General features: G+C 39.8%; 2 protein-coding genes and 1 pseudogene across 2 annotated transcripts; 2 read left to right on the plus strand and 1 right to left on the minus strand.

Moving 5' to 3' along the window:
* The first annotated feature begins 3403 nt into the window (after nt 1-3403).
* Nucleotides 3404-8505, plus strand: LOC146510075 (claudin-4-like). Its single transcript, XM_085174559.1, has one exon. It carries the CDS (start codon nt 4633-4635, stop codon nt 5302-5304), a length of 672 nt encoding a protein of 223 aa, XP_085030685.1. The 5' UTR covers nt 3404-4632; the 3' UTR covers nt 5305-8505.
* Nucleotides 8506-8725: 220 nt separating this feature from the next.
* On the minus strand, nt 8726-12616 carry LOC146510076 (uncharacterized; annotated as a pseudogene).
* Nucleotides 8777-9427, plus strand: cldn3c (claudin 3c). The gene has a single exon (XM_085174562.1). The coding sequence runs from the start codon at nt 8777-8779 to the stop codon at nt 9425-9427; it is 651 nt and encodes a 216-aa protein (XP_085030688.1).
* Nucleotides 12617-13302: the final 686 nt, after the last annotated feature.

The following is a 13302-nucleotide window of genomic DNA, read 5'->3' on the forward strand; positions in this document are numbered from 1 at the left end:
AACAAGGATGAACAAACGAAGAACCTGAGACAAGAGCCTGAACATGAAACATAAAAATTAGAGACAAGGACAATGGAACCTGGAAGACAGAAAATGCAGAGGATGAAACAGACAAACCAGCAACAAACAGGGGAAGATACAGGGCTTAAGTACACAGAATGATGACGAGGGAATGAGACACAGGAGGAGAGCACAGCTGGGAATAAGCACACATAATGAGACAAAGGGGAAGCAAAACTCAGTATACCGAACACGGGAAAAGGACTATCAAAATCCAACAGGAAGTAGATGAAGACAAGACACGCGAGTTTAACACCGAGACTGGGGGCATGAAAAGAGAGACGAGACTAGACTCTGAGACATGGAGACAAGAGTAACTAAACGCGGAACCACAGGGAATGCACAGAAACCAAGAGACTAGAAATTATAAATAATAATGAAAGCATTAATTAATAAAACACAAAACATTGGATCACCGACCCAGGACCATGACAACATCAACTCTCCTTTTATGCAACTTACTTTATGTCTGCCAACCCCAAAGAAAACTTGTGATGCAAGAATATTCAGAGTAAGTCACATACTGCCCAGTGCTGCAGGACCATGACATAAGCTGCTTATACCTAAATGGCTAACCACCCCTGAGGAAGAACATTCCTAGTTACGGCAAAGTCACCAGATCACCCCAAAATTATGGATGAATCGGCTTACAGTGCTGTCTAAGAAACTTGGAAAGAAAAGCGCCTGGAATTCTTTAAGTTTCTTGAAAACTGAGTGTTTTACTCAGTTTCTTGCAAGTTACTAATAATATCGTACTAATAATAAAGCTGATATTATCTTACAGTTCAAGGTCCAATATGATACTCAAAATAAAACAAGGTCTCACCATAAAGCAAATGAGATACTGGTCCTATGATCAATAATGAACCTTTTTTTTTTCACTCCTGCCTTTATCTAATGCCAGCAATCATTGTCCAGTGTTCCTAATCATTTGCTTCTTTTGGCTCTTCCCTGTTGATGGTTGTGTATTTTAGCTAACGTTAAAACATTACCAGATAAGGAAGCTAAGTATAAAAATGATAACATGAAATACATTATTGAAATATATTAATTTCTCTTTTATCCTTCAGCTGGGATCTGTCCAAAATTGCCACGGCAAGTGCAAGTTGTAGAGACTATAGCAGTAGCCACCACAAATGTTTGAGTATATTGATTATAATGGTATCAGTGAGAAAGCAGCAAAAGTGAGTAAGATGCATTCATTAACCTGCACAAATTAATTTTAAAGCCAGCTGATGCTCCAGAAGCTGCAGATGGTCTCTAGTTTGGTGGATTGTTCAGGCAAGTTTGCTTAATGTTAGGTCCGACTACTATCATGCATTATTAGCAGCTACAGTGATGCCAAAAATTTGCCTAGTGGCTTGTGTACACAAAGGATAGATTTGGAGCAAAAGCAAAGGAAGGAAGGAAGCAAGAATAATAACTGCACTATCATATATTTCTTGTTTAAACACGCAAATAAAGACATGCAATTGACAATCAGATTTGAGTTGTTGGTTCACTGTATTGTTTCCTTCCCAAATACAACATTATCTTAATAATTGCCTTTTATTACGCTTTATCTTATCGTGGTTTCTGGGTTACCTTTTTTTCACATATTACAGTTTGATAAAGTGTACACGTATGCAAGACAAAGTGTGATCAGGTAGGCAAAAGTATTGAGACACTTTCATAGAAATACAGACTCAGTGACTGATACTAAGAACACAGTAGGTTTCTTCACAATACTTTACTGCTCTGTACTTTTGTATAAGTCCTTATTTTCATGTTTTGAAACAAGTACATTTTTGTCACACTTAAATGTTTCGAATCGTCAAACACATTTTAACATTAGGCAAAGGCGTTAAAGGTCATGTCAAAGCATCTCAATCTGATGTAAGCCCGGACTTTGACTGCGCCACTCCGCCGCAGATTATTATACTTGCAATGGGGATATCAGCAATGAGTTTGACAAAGGTATCGAGACACGGGTCAGTAAGTCCATTAGGTCTTGTTGTAAAGAAGTCTTCTTCCTCATTATGTAGTTTTTCTGGGTCATCAAAGATTAGAGAAATCCTTATTTCACGTTAAGCACGACTCAGAAGTAATTTACCTCAGTCTGTCTGCCTCACTCCGTTTAAAAGCACAGCACAGTGTAGTATGCTAATAAAAAGAGAGACACTGTGCTTACATGTGAACTGTATAACTAAAATTATTTTTCTGCATGACGCCACTGTTACTTGTGTTACGTGTGATGTTACTGTGAAAAACTTGTTGAAGGTAACACATTAAGAAAAAGAGTTCCTCCCTAATTATTAGCTCTCTGATCAGAACTGATGTAAGTTAAAGATTTTTCTGTGCTGCAGTGTCTATCTGCTTTAACAAATCACTTCTATCTGAAGATGACTTTATTCATTTACCTAGGTTTGTGTGTCCAAGCCCAGTGAATAACAAGTTTACTTAGGACTCAGTAAATTAACTCTACCTGAAATACAGTAAAGACGGTTTATGTTAGAACTTTATCTGCTATATGATGACTTTGATTTGCTAGTTATTGGATGGATTATGATGAATGTGGTCCAGATACTCATGTTCCCCTCAGAATGATTTGTAAAACTACAGCAATATATACATCATCAATTTTTCACTTTAGCTTAGTTAATGATGAGATAACTGTAGATATTAAGTCAGATATAAGCTATAGATATAAGCCTATGTTTGCTCATGACCTCTTTTTACAAAATCAGGTCAGCAAGCAAAACTGGCACACAGACATATCTTCAGCCCCAACCACACCTTATGCACAATATTCAAACCTATAGCCACAAAACTTGGATTACACGTCATGTTATCTAGCAACCACCCGATTAAAATCAGACCAAACACTGCAGCATCAAACATAGCAGTTGCATGTCAGATGGGCCAGATGGATTTTTAGCTTATTTTGTACCACTGCTTTTTTTTCCTCTCTTCAAATACAACATCAATTCAAGTGCACCTCATGAATTTAACACATTGCGTTTTTGCCGCTTCTGGTTTGGCATTTTTGTTGCCTTTTAATTTTAACCATAATGGTTAAAGTATATACACACTTGTAATTTGTGCTTTCAACAATTAAAATTCATTTTAGGCATTCACGACTAATTTTCTGAGGGGATGGGGGTTAGATGTGATTAACAGTGCTCAACTGTCTTGACAGTTTTGACAAACTATGTTAATCCTGTAACATTACAAAATAACCACATTAACAGTGCAATAATTTAAAATACAGTAAAATAAAATAGAAAAATAAAATACTATAAATGAATACATGCTGCAAATACTGTACATACAAATGCAGTAAAAAAAAAATTACTGCAAATTAGATTACAGTAAATAACCATTAATTAAATTTACAATAACTACTGTAAGCCTTCAGTCAATCCAAAATGCTGCAGCAAGAGTACTGACAGGGACTAGAAGAGAGAGCATATTTCTCCTATATTGGCTTCCCTTCATTGGCTCCCATACACAATAAAGTGCCTTGAGGCAACTGTTGTGATTTGGCACTGTATAAATCGTGTCCTTTAAAAAAATGTTTCTGTAACTTTAATTACTGTGACTATAATTACAGCCGGACAATTTTTTTCTATGTATAGTACTAGTATTAACTTGTTGGTAGAAACGGACTAGCATTCAGTAGTAGAATTTACAGCAACCTATTAGGTTCACACAAGGCATAGTAACACAGCAACACATTCTTTCTGCTTCTAGTTTGACATTAACTCAGTTTTACTGCGAAACTAGTTATGAATTTCTAACCCTGCGGGAACTACTGTGGTACGCGTTACTGGTGTTAAAACTGTAATAATGTGTGTCAGCTGCGGCTATAAAAATGTGACACAGAAAACTGGAAATGGAAAGAAAAAAAAAACATCAAGTCAAATATAATAATCTGTGCAGATTCTTTTTATTCCTCTGTCTCTCCCACTCTGTGTACACACACACACTTTATGTATGCTAACGCTTACATGCATGCAGCATGCGTTCCTGTGTGGTCACTTATCAACTGCATAACAAGGTCTGTCCTGGCCACTCATTATCTATTAACAGCAATAAAACAGGCACACCTAGAGCTACCAGGGGCAAAAGGTTAAACCATGAAAACACTCTTCATTTGAAAAAACACACAAACGAGTGCCAACACACCCAGGCGATAAATGAGGCCGATGCACAGGACTCACCTGATTGGCTTAGTTTGGCGAGTGATGTCATCCCCTAGGTGGGTCACACCAGTTTATAATAAAAAGGTACACAGATAAGGGTCAACGGCTGCTCAAGAACGGACAAATACATGGTGCAGAAAGTCCCTGGAGGAAGTACACTGAGTGGATTCAGCAGGAGCTACAGTGGCTACAGCTTCAGAAAAGGGCGTACCTTTTGGAGAAAGGTGCAGAAAAGAGGAAATTAAAGGACCAAATAACAAAGGCTTGTGACAGTCACTGAAGCAAACACAAGGAAAAGGAACTTAAGAAAATAAGAAGGGAGAAAAAACTTTATCTTGTCTTGAAACAAAGGGAGAGAAAATATAAAAAAGGACTGCGTGGTTGCACCATGGCATCTTTTGGACTTGAGCTGGCAGGCATCACCCTGGCAGTGTTGGGGTGGGCTCTCACTGTGACCAGCTGTGCCCTTCCAATGTGGAGGGTCTCGGCCTTTATTGGCGCCAACATCGTCACTGCTCAGGTGTACTGGGAGGGTCTGTGGATGAGTTGTGTGGTCCAGAGCACGGGCCAGATGCAATGTAAAATCTACGACTCGATGCTGGCTTTACCTCAGGACCTCCAGGCTGCCAGGGCACTCACAGTTGTTGCCATCCTAGTGGGGTTGATTGCTCTCCTCATTGCCATGGTGGGAGCCAAGTGCACCAACTGCATCGAGGAGGATGGGGTTAAAGCCAAGGTGATGATCTCTTCTGGAGTGGCGTTCATCATAGCAGGTCTGGCTCAACTAGTGCCTGTTTCCTGGTCAGCAAACACCATTGTCATCGAGTTCTACAGTCCAATCGTCCCTGCTGGGCAGAAGATGGAGATCGGGGCATCACTGTATGTGGGATGGGCTGCCTCAGCCCTGCTGGTGACTGGGGGAGCTATCCTCTGCTGCAGTTGCCCTCCAAAGGAAGACAAACCACTGAAGTATAACATACAGCCCCAGAGTCGTGCAGCATACTCAGCCGCTCCGATGTCGGCAGCTCAAAGCTCCTATACTAGAAGGGACTATGTGTGAGTGGAAAAGGACAAAAACTAAAGAGGATTGGAGGGGATTTCATGCTATTTTTATAAAAATGTAGTTAAACAGATACAAATGTTATGGTGTACGTAAATCTATCGATATTTAGGATGACAAGAATGTCTATATAGTCTTGACACTGAATTTGCAGTTTCTTTAGGACAATGTTTACATATTCTCTATATTTAGTCTAACTGAGCAGATTGAAATTGTGATCATGATCATGATCAGTTATGGCAAACGATGTGATTCTTTGTCACAGCACAGTGAAGAAACATTTGCAGAGAAAAAAATATTATATATATTTATTCATAATATAACATTCATAGCATTAGTGTCTGTTGTGGATGGTCGTTATTCTAATGATCAATGTACTGATGACTTTGTATATACAAACTATCATAGATTCAAAGCAGACAGACACCGTAACTGGAATAAGTTTCATGTGATGATTTTTTGGACGTTCTTACAAAACAGACATGCTGAGTTACAGATGTGAAACAGCATGCAGCTGAGCAAAGTGGAACTCACCCTCGGCTTCAAACGAAGGTCAAAAGGGTGGCAAATGTATGATTTATTAGAATGATACGTAAGTAATTTTATTTGTTCATTCTTCCGTATTTTATCATTTGATGTTTCTGTATTCCTACCATTTTTAAATCTGACAAACTTTCATGTATTGTACTTTACTTAATGTCCTTCATTTCTATGTATTCACCTTTGTGTGTTTGACAAAAAATCTTAATATTATCTGATTTTTGATACAACTTTTATAATGCATTTGATCCATAAATACAAATATTTTATTTTGGAATCTGACTTGATTAAAATACTTTAGGTTAATAAAGTAATTACAAGTAACTACTGGTTTAACGTTGATTGACTGTTTAATGTTCTACAAGAGTGCATGTAAACAGGTTTCTAAATTCTGTAGAAAGAAGAAGAAACTAAGAATAATACGTAATACGTCCACTGGACAACATTTTAACAACATTTTTTAAGTAAAGCACAACAGGTCACATAAATAAATATACCAAGTTCATTACACATTCATCAGAGTCTCTTCTGAAACTCACGCATGAAATCTGATGTCATTTGGGAAAAAGTCCCTTCTGTTTATTGTCTGATTCAGTGCCTTCACAGATACCAACTTTTTCCTGGTTTGAATAGTCAAATTATCCTGACCTTTAGCATGTGAGCAGCCACCCTGTGCTGCGCCATTACAGCACATGACTGACTCCGCTCATCAGCACACTGAGTAAACTTTCAACATCCAGGAAAGGCTTTTATTGGAACTACTGAAACTCCTTGGTAATGAGACATAAAGGCCATAGATAAAATAATCTATTCCCATTAAATAAGTATTAAAGAAAATACCGACGTTAATCTGAATCTGCAAACTTGTGAGGAGAATAAATGTGGTTCATCTAAGGTGTAATGCAGTAATAGAAACACCATCAGCATGTATTTTTCTATTTGTTTGGTGGATATCTTTATCTTAAATTACTGGGGGGAAAAACAGCTGCAGTTCTGCTTATGCTCATGCATTTGTTTTTGGTAACACAGGTGTTAGCTGTTATAATAGCAGTTGTCATCCATGAAAGGATGATGTAATACATAAACATCTGATCCCGATGTTCATGATGAAACTGCAAACAGGCTCCCTTATGTTTTTCAGTCTTGTTTTTATATGTTTGAGCCCTATTTTGGTTTATGACAGCATATTGTTGACATGCAGTTGTGTGTACAGCAGAAACGTTAAGTCACTGAGGTTATTATCACGAGCTGTGCATTTGAAAGAAAAGTTTTAGTTTCCATAACCAGGATAAATTATTATGTGAACTGTGTTTTTACATATGTAATAAAATCTCTCTTTTTTACAGGTTATTAGAAAATCACTACCAAAATTTTTTTAATTCTTAAAAAAATGTAATGAGTCTACTTTCCTAACACGCATTAAAACCCATATAGATCGCATTACAGCACATAGTTCCACTCTAAAGTTTGGGGTCAGCTAAAATTTCAATCATAGGGCGGTTCATTTCATTATCTTTTTTTTTTTTTTTTTAAATAATACTTTTTCAGAACTCATTCTATAAATTGTTTTCTGAATTACAAAGTGATAGGGAGCTTTTGTAGCTCGCTTTTTCTTGGGTGGACATGTGTGTGTTTCAGGGAAATGATTGGTCAGAGTCTAACCGATACTGAGAAGGTCACGCTCTCTCTGTATGCTTAGGGTGTCAGACAACAGCACTGTTATGTTTTCTCTCTCTTCATATTTGTTCTTGATGCAGTTATTCCGGTTCTCAGAAGAGCTCTGGGATTGTTTTCCAGACACTAAATCCTGACTGTCGTTAAACGTCTGAATGAATGAAACCAGGGAGTAACAAAATAATTACCTGAGGGTTATTTTTCACCATGGTTACGTTTCTGATTCACAACAAAGCTTTTGAAGTAGCCTGAGGTCAAAGGATTTTTTTTTTTTGCCCCGTAATGTTAATCACTTAATGCAAAGTAGCATTTACAGTTAGCCAGTAACTTTTTTATGCTCTTTTTTTTTCATTCATTCATATGCAGTGAATTAGAAGGTCAAGTGCCTCGTTTTGGTGTCTTCTTCATTTTTACTTTGTACAGTCACAGTTTAATCACCCACATCAAGTCAAGTCAAGTGGCTTTATTTTCATTCCAACCATGTGCAGCCGTACAATACACAGTGAAAGGCGACAACATACCTCCACGACGATGGTGCTACATATATATTTATAACATATAAAAGACAATCAACACAGGAGTAGATTAAGTACAAGTGTGCAAAAACTGGAACAACACATAAAAAAACAATGTAACACCAGACAGAACAGAACTATACAGACATAAGACAGTGCTATAGAAAAGTGCAACAACGACAGTGGTTTGTACAAAAGACTGAGCATTTTGCAAAAGTAACTTGATGTATGAAGTGTAATGTGTTTGTGTATAAGATTGTGACGTGTATGAAGGGATGTGTGAGTCCACCCATGTGATGGTGAAATCAGTTCCTGGGAGAAAACAGGTGAAATGTTTTACATAGTTCTTGGAATTTAAGAGAGAACTACCTTTGCCCATCCCCCACAAACCACAGCCACACCTTGCCTCCATCACATCACTGCTCTCTTGCTCTGCCTCAAGCTCCCCTCCTCCACTGTATGTTCACATGTGTGTATTTGTTCTGTGTATATGTGAAGACAGCCTCTCGCTGACATCAACACCAGAGGACTCCTCCTTGTTCTCTCGAGGTATAAAGATATCTTGTTTCTGTAGCAGCATCCTAAAGCTACGCCACACCCTCATACAGCTGCTCACACTTCAATAAGCACCTGACAGTAAAGCAGAATCCTTTTCACCAAAGACTCACCTGAGGGACTCAGTTTGTTGGACACTGTGGACTCGCTTTTTGGATTTCGTTCTGTCACCACACACGAGAGCGAACATGTCGATGGGTATGGAGATCGTGGGCATTGCCTTTGGAGTCATTGGTTTTCTCATAGCCATATTAACATGTGCCCTACCAATGTGGAAGGTGAGTGCATTTGTCGGAGCTAACATTGTCACTGCTCAGATCATCCAGGAGGGTTTGTGGATGAGCTGTGTTGTCCAGAGCACAGGTCAAATGCAGTGCAAGGTCTACGACTCGCTGCTGGCCTTGACTCCGGAACTGCAGGCGTCCAGAGCAATGATGGTTATTGCCATTATACTCGGAGTGCTGGGTATCATGATCTCCATAGTCGGCGCCAAGTGCACCAACTGCATTGAAGAGGAAGGAAGCAAAGCCAAAGTGATGATCATTGCAGGAGTCTTCTTCATCCTCAGTGGCCTCTTGGTTCTCATCCCTGTTTCTTGGACTGCCCAAGTTATCATCACTGATTTTTACAACCCTCTTGTGATCAGCGCTCAAAGGAGGGAGATAGGGGCGTCGCTCTACATAGGCTGGGCTGCAGCCGGAGTGTTCCTGATCGGAGGGGCGATGTTGTGCACTAGCTGCCCACCGAAAGAAAAGAAATATCTGCCACCCAGGATGGGGTACTCGGCCCCACGCAGCATTAATGCAGGTGCAGGATATGACAAGAAAGACTACGTCTGAATTAATGCTGAAGGATGAAAGGAAAATGATTTTTGTGTGTGAGTTTTTGTCTGTATGCGTGTTACTTTTTTTTACCGGAAACCACAGCGTGAATCCGACTGAAAGACTCCGAGATGAAGATGCTGTACAAATATTAATCTTTTGCTTTGCTTTTAGCTGATATGTTTATTCACATCCTTTTGTTTTGCTTAAAAAAATAGACTAAACAAATAACTTTATTCTTTTAAGATTTTTACTGGGAAAATATTTCTACTAAATTCTTGGCATTATGTGAATTTGAAAACACCTGTGTGTCGTCCTCTTATTAGCTCTTGGCTGGTTGCGTGGTGTTGTGTTTCACTGAAACCTGCTGTTAAAATGTGGTCTGTCATTTCACTGACAATGACCAGGAAGAGTCAGCTCTCATTTTACATGCATTTGGTTGGTGTGATTGTTCAGTGTGTTCGTGTGTGCGTGTGTTTTGCATGACCTGTAATATTTGCTTAAGAGAGTTTCTGCTGAGACTGAAACTACAGATAGATCCAATACTGCCCCAGGTGAAACTTTGTCTTCCTTTTCACAGTTTCACTGTGTGTGCAAATAGAAAAGAGTTTTTCATGTGAGGATAACTTTATTTCAAATGTCTGTATATTCATGTGTTTAAAATGTATTTCAAAATGTTAAAATATTCAAATATGTTCTACACTATGCTCCTTTCTTTTATTTTTTTATTTTCTGGAAGTTGATAATGAGCGTTTGTCACAAATTTTTCTCAATGATTTTTTTAAGTTTTTGAATAGATTATAGCCCATGTTTGGTCCATTTTTTGTTAAGCATATAACCAAGGACCTCTTTAGTGTATATTTATGTGTGCGTGATGCTCCAAGGATCCCATGTCTAGACCCTTTTAAAAAGTATGTAACCAAGGTCCTCTTAGTATATTTATGTTTGTAACACCACAGCAGTTTGCAAAGTACATATGTGTTTGTATTTCACAGATACTGGTTGGTTTTCTTTGTGTATTTGCTTGGTTGGTTTGTGCAGTTCGTGTGTGTGTGTGTGTGTGTGTTTTAAAAATAAGTTTATCATTTCTTTATTTCTTAAGTGAGTGAAATTGTTCAAATATGTGTCTATGCTTAATTTGCTGTTCTATATTGCCATTGTAAATTCAAATGTGTTGGAAATTAACAAAATAATAGTAATACTACTGCTAATAATAATAGTTTTAATAAAATTCTTCTTAGCTAAATCAACAACCTTGACTCCTTTATTTAAAATATATATATATACATATGTGTATATATATATAAAACAAAAAAATTCCCCACTCGCCCCTGTGGGCGGTCAATCCTTCAAGCTCAGGTCCTTTACCAGGTGCCTGGGAGCTTGAGGGTCCTGCGCAGTATCTTAGCTGTTCCCAGGACTGCGCTCTTCTGGACAGAGATCTCCGCTGTTGTTCCTGGGATCTGCTGGAGCCACTCGCCTAGCTTGGGAGTCACTGCACCTAGTGCTCCGATTACCACTGGGACCACCATCACTCTCCACATCTTCTCGAGCTCTTCTCTGAGCCCTTGGTATTTCTCGAGCTTCTCGTGTTCCTTCTTCCTGATGTTGCTGTCATTCGGAACCGCTACATCAATCACTACGACCGTCTTCTCATGTTTGTCTACCACCACTATGTCCGGTTGGTAAGCCACCACCATTTTGTCCGTCTGTCTCAGCTCGGTCATTCTCCATCACCCTTGGGGGCATCTCCCATTTTGACCTCGGGACTTCCAGGTTATACTCGGCACAGATGTTCCTGTACACTATGCCGGCCACTTGGTTATGGCGTTCCATGTATGCCTTGCCTGCTAGCATCTTACACCCTGCTGTTATGTGCTGCATTGTCTCTGGAGCATCTTTACACAGCTTGCACCTGGGGTATGAGTGAGTGAGTGCTTATCAGTGTAAGTGTATGTGTGTGTGTCCAGAGTTCAGCTGAGACAGTGTCCTTCGCCCTACCAGGCTAAGTAAACAGTCTTCCAGCCAACCCAGGTGGCCTTGCATAGAGTGGGAAGAACAGTCAAAAACACAGTCGTTATCAGGGTGTTGTTGTTCGGCTCCAGCCTTGAGCCCACAGCTGGCGCCGAAGGGATAGCCGCAATAAAATGGTGATTTTTCTTTTGTGCGAACAACTCATGAGAATTTCAAAGCTGCTCTTTAACACGCCGACACCGACACTGGTCTCTCAATCTCCTGTTGGAGAGCCGCAAGCTTCTCCATGATGTTATCAAACTTGCGTTCCGTGGTCTTGTCATTCTTGTGCTCAGAGAGCCGATTCTGAGAACTCACGACTGCAGTGAGCTGCTCCACGATGTAATCCAACTTTCTCTCAGAGATGTTATTCTGAGTCGATTTCTCCTTGATGTAATCCAATGTACGCTCAGAGGTCTTATTCTGAGTATTCACGGCAGCCGTAAGCTTCTCCAAGATCTAACCATGCTGCACTCAGTGAGCCCATTCTGAGAAGTCGCACCTCGTCCCATCGTTTCAATCCCAGCGGGCAGCCTTGGGGGGGTTTGAACAGCCGGTTCCGCTTTCTTAATTCTCCGATAAGCCAGGGCCAAGCCAGCTCCGATCAGCAAGAACCCTGTTATCAGGGTTCCGAATAGGTATATATCTTCAGCGTCCTCGATCGACAGTCCCGCCAGGCACACGATCCTCCATTTCTGCCACCCGTCTATCGTGTATCCGGCAGGGAAAGTACCTCCAGGACACTCGGGCTCTCCCGAGCCCAGACATCTCGTTGAAAAGAGGGTGTCAATAGCATTCAGAGACCAGTTGATCAAATCCATAATTCTCTTTAGGTTTTAGAGAACAGACTGTGAGAGAGTGTTCCAGGGAACGTAATACACACGAGACAAGACAAGGACACAAGAGGCTAAGCAGGGAAGATAAGGGGAAGGAGGAGAGGAGAAAAGTGCGACTGCCTTCGCCGAAAGCCAAACGAGAAAAAGAATTTAAAAACTCTCATGTATTGACCCATGTGCCTGTTTATCTTAGCCGCTATGATGCCTGACAGGAGCTTCCACATGGTGCTGAGGCAGGTTATTGGTCGGTAGTTGGAGGGGACCGGTCCCTTCTGCGGATCCTTGAGGATCACGACTGTCTGGCCTTCGGTTAGCCATTCCGGGTGTCTCTCATCAACTAGCAGCTGGTTCATTTGTGCTGCCAGGTGCTCGTGGATATATATATATATATATATATATATATATATACATATATATATATATACATAGATAGATAGATAGATAGATAGATAGATAGATAGATAGATAGATAGATAGATAGATAGATAGATATCACAAAGCATGTGTCACCAAAGCAAACGATGGCTGAAGATCAGGCTTCCATTTGGCTACTTTGTTTAGCCAGCAGCTGTGTTGGATCTCTCTTTTGGTTTATTGGGAGACCTTTGTAACACTTGGGTGTGGCAGGGTTCAGAGAGGAACAGAAAGAGAGAATAAAACACAGGCACCTGGCCTGTGACCTTTACACAGTAGGATATTGGCGCTAAGCCTGGTTTTAACTTTTATTTATTTAAAGTAGAACACTGTGATTAGCAGTGGCTGTTCACTCTGTGAAGCTTGAAAGAATACACAAAATAAAGTTTTTTACTGAATGTGTCAGTGCAATCAGTGCAATTTCAGCGTTTCTTTGCATTTTAATTTCACATATTGTTTTTCTTTTGTTCAGCGTCAGTAAATGCTGGAGGGTCATTTTTGAGCATCACATCTTTGAACCACTAAGTCATGTTCCATAGTTTTTACACATTCTACATCTGAAATAAAAGGAACAAACGTACTTTAACAGTTAACAGTTATTGAGCTTTTACTCACAAGCCACACACGTTC

The sequence above is a fragment of the Neolamprologus multifasciatus genome, chromosome 10 (genome assembly GCF_963576455.1).
Source record: "Neolamprologus multifasciatus chromosome 10, fNeoMul1.2, whole genome shotgun sequence".
NCBI classification, from domain to species: domain Eukaryota; kingdom Metazoa; phylum Chordata; class Actinopteri; order Cichliformes; family Cichlidae; genus Neolamprologus; species Neolamprologus multifasciatus.

Bases quoted from the DNA above. Each gene is read 5' to 3' on its own strand.
- LOC146510075 (XM_085174559.1), top strand. From the start codon at position 4,633: ATGGCATCTTTTGGACTTGAGCTGGCAGGCATCACCCTGGCAGTGTTG.
- cldn3c (XM_085174562.1), top strand. From the start codon at position 8,777: ATGTCGATGGGTATGGAGATCGTGGGCATTGCCTTTGGAGTCATTGGT.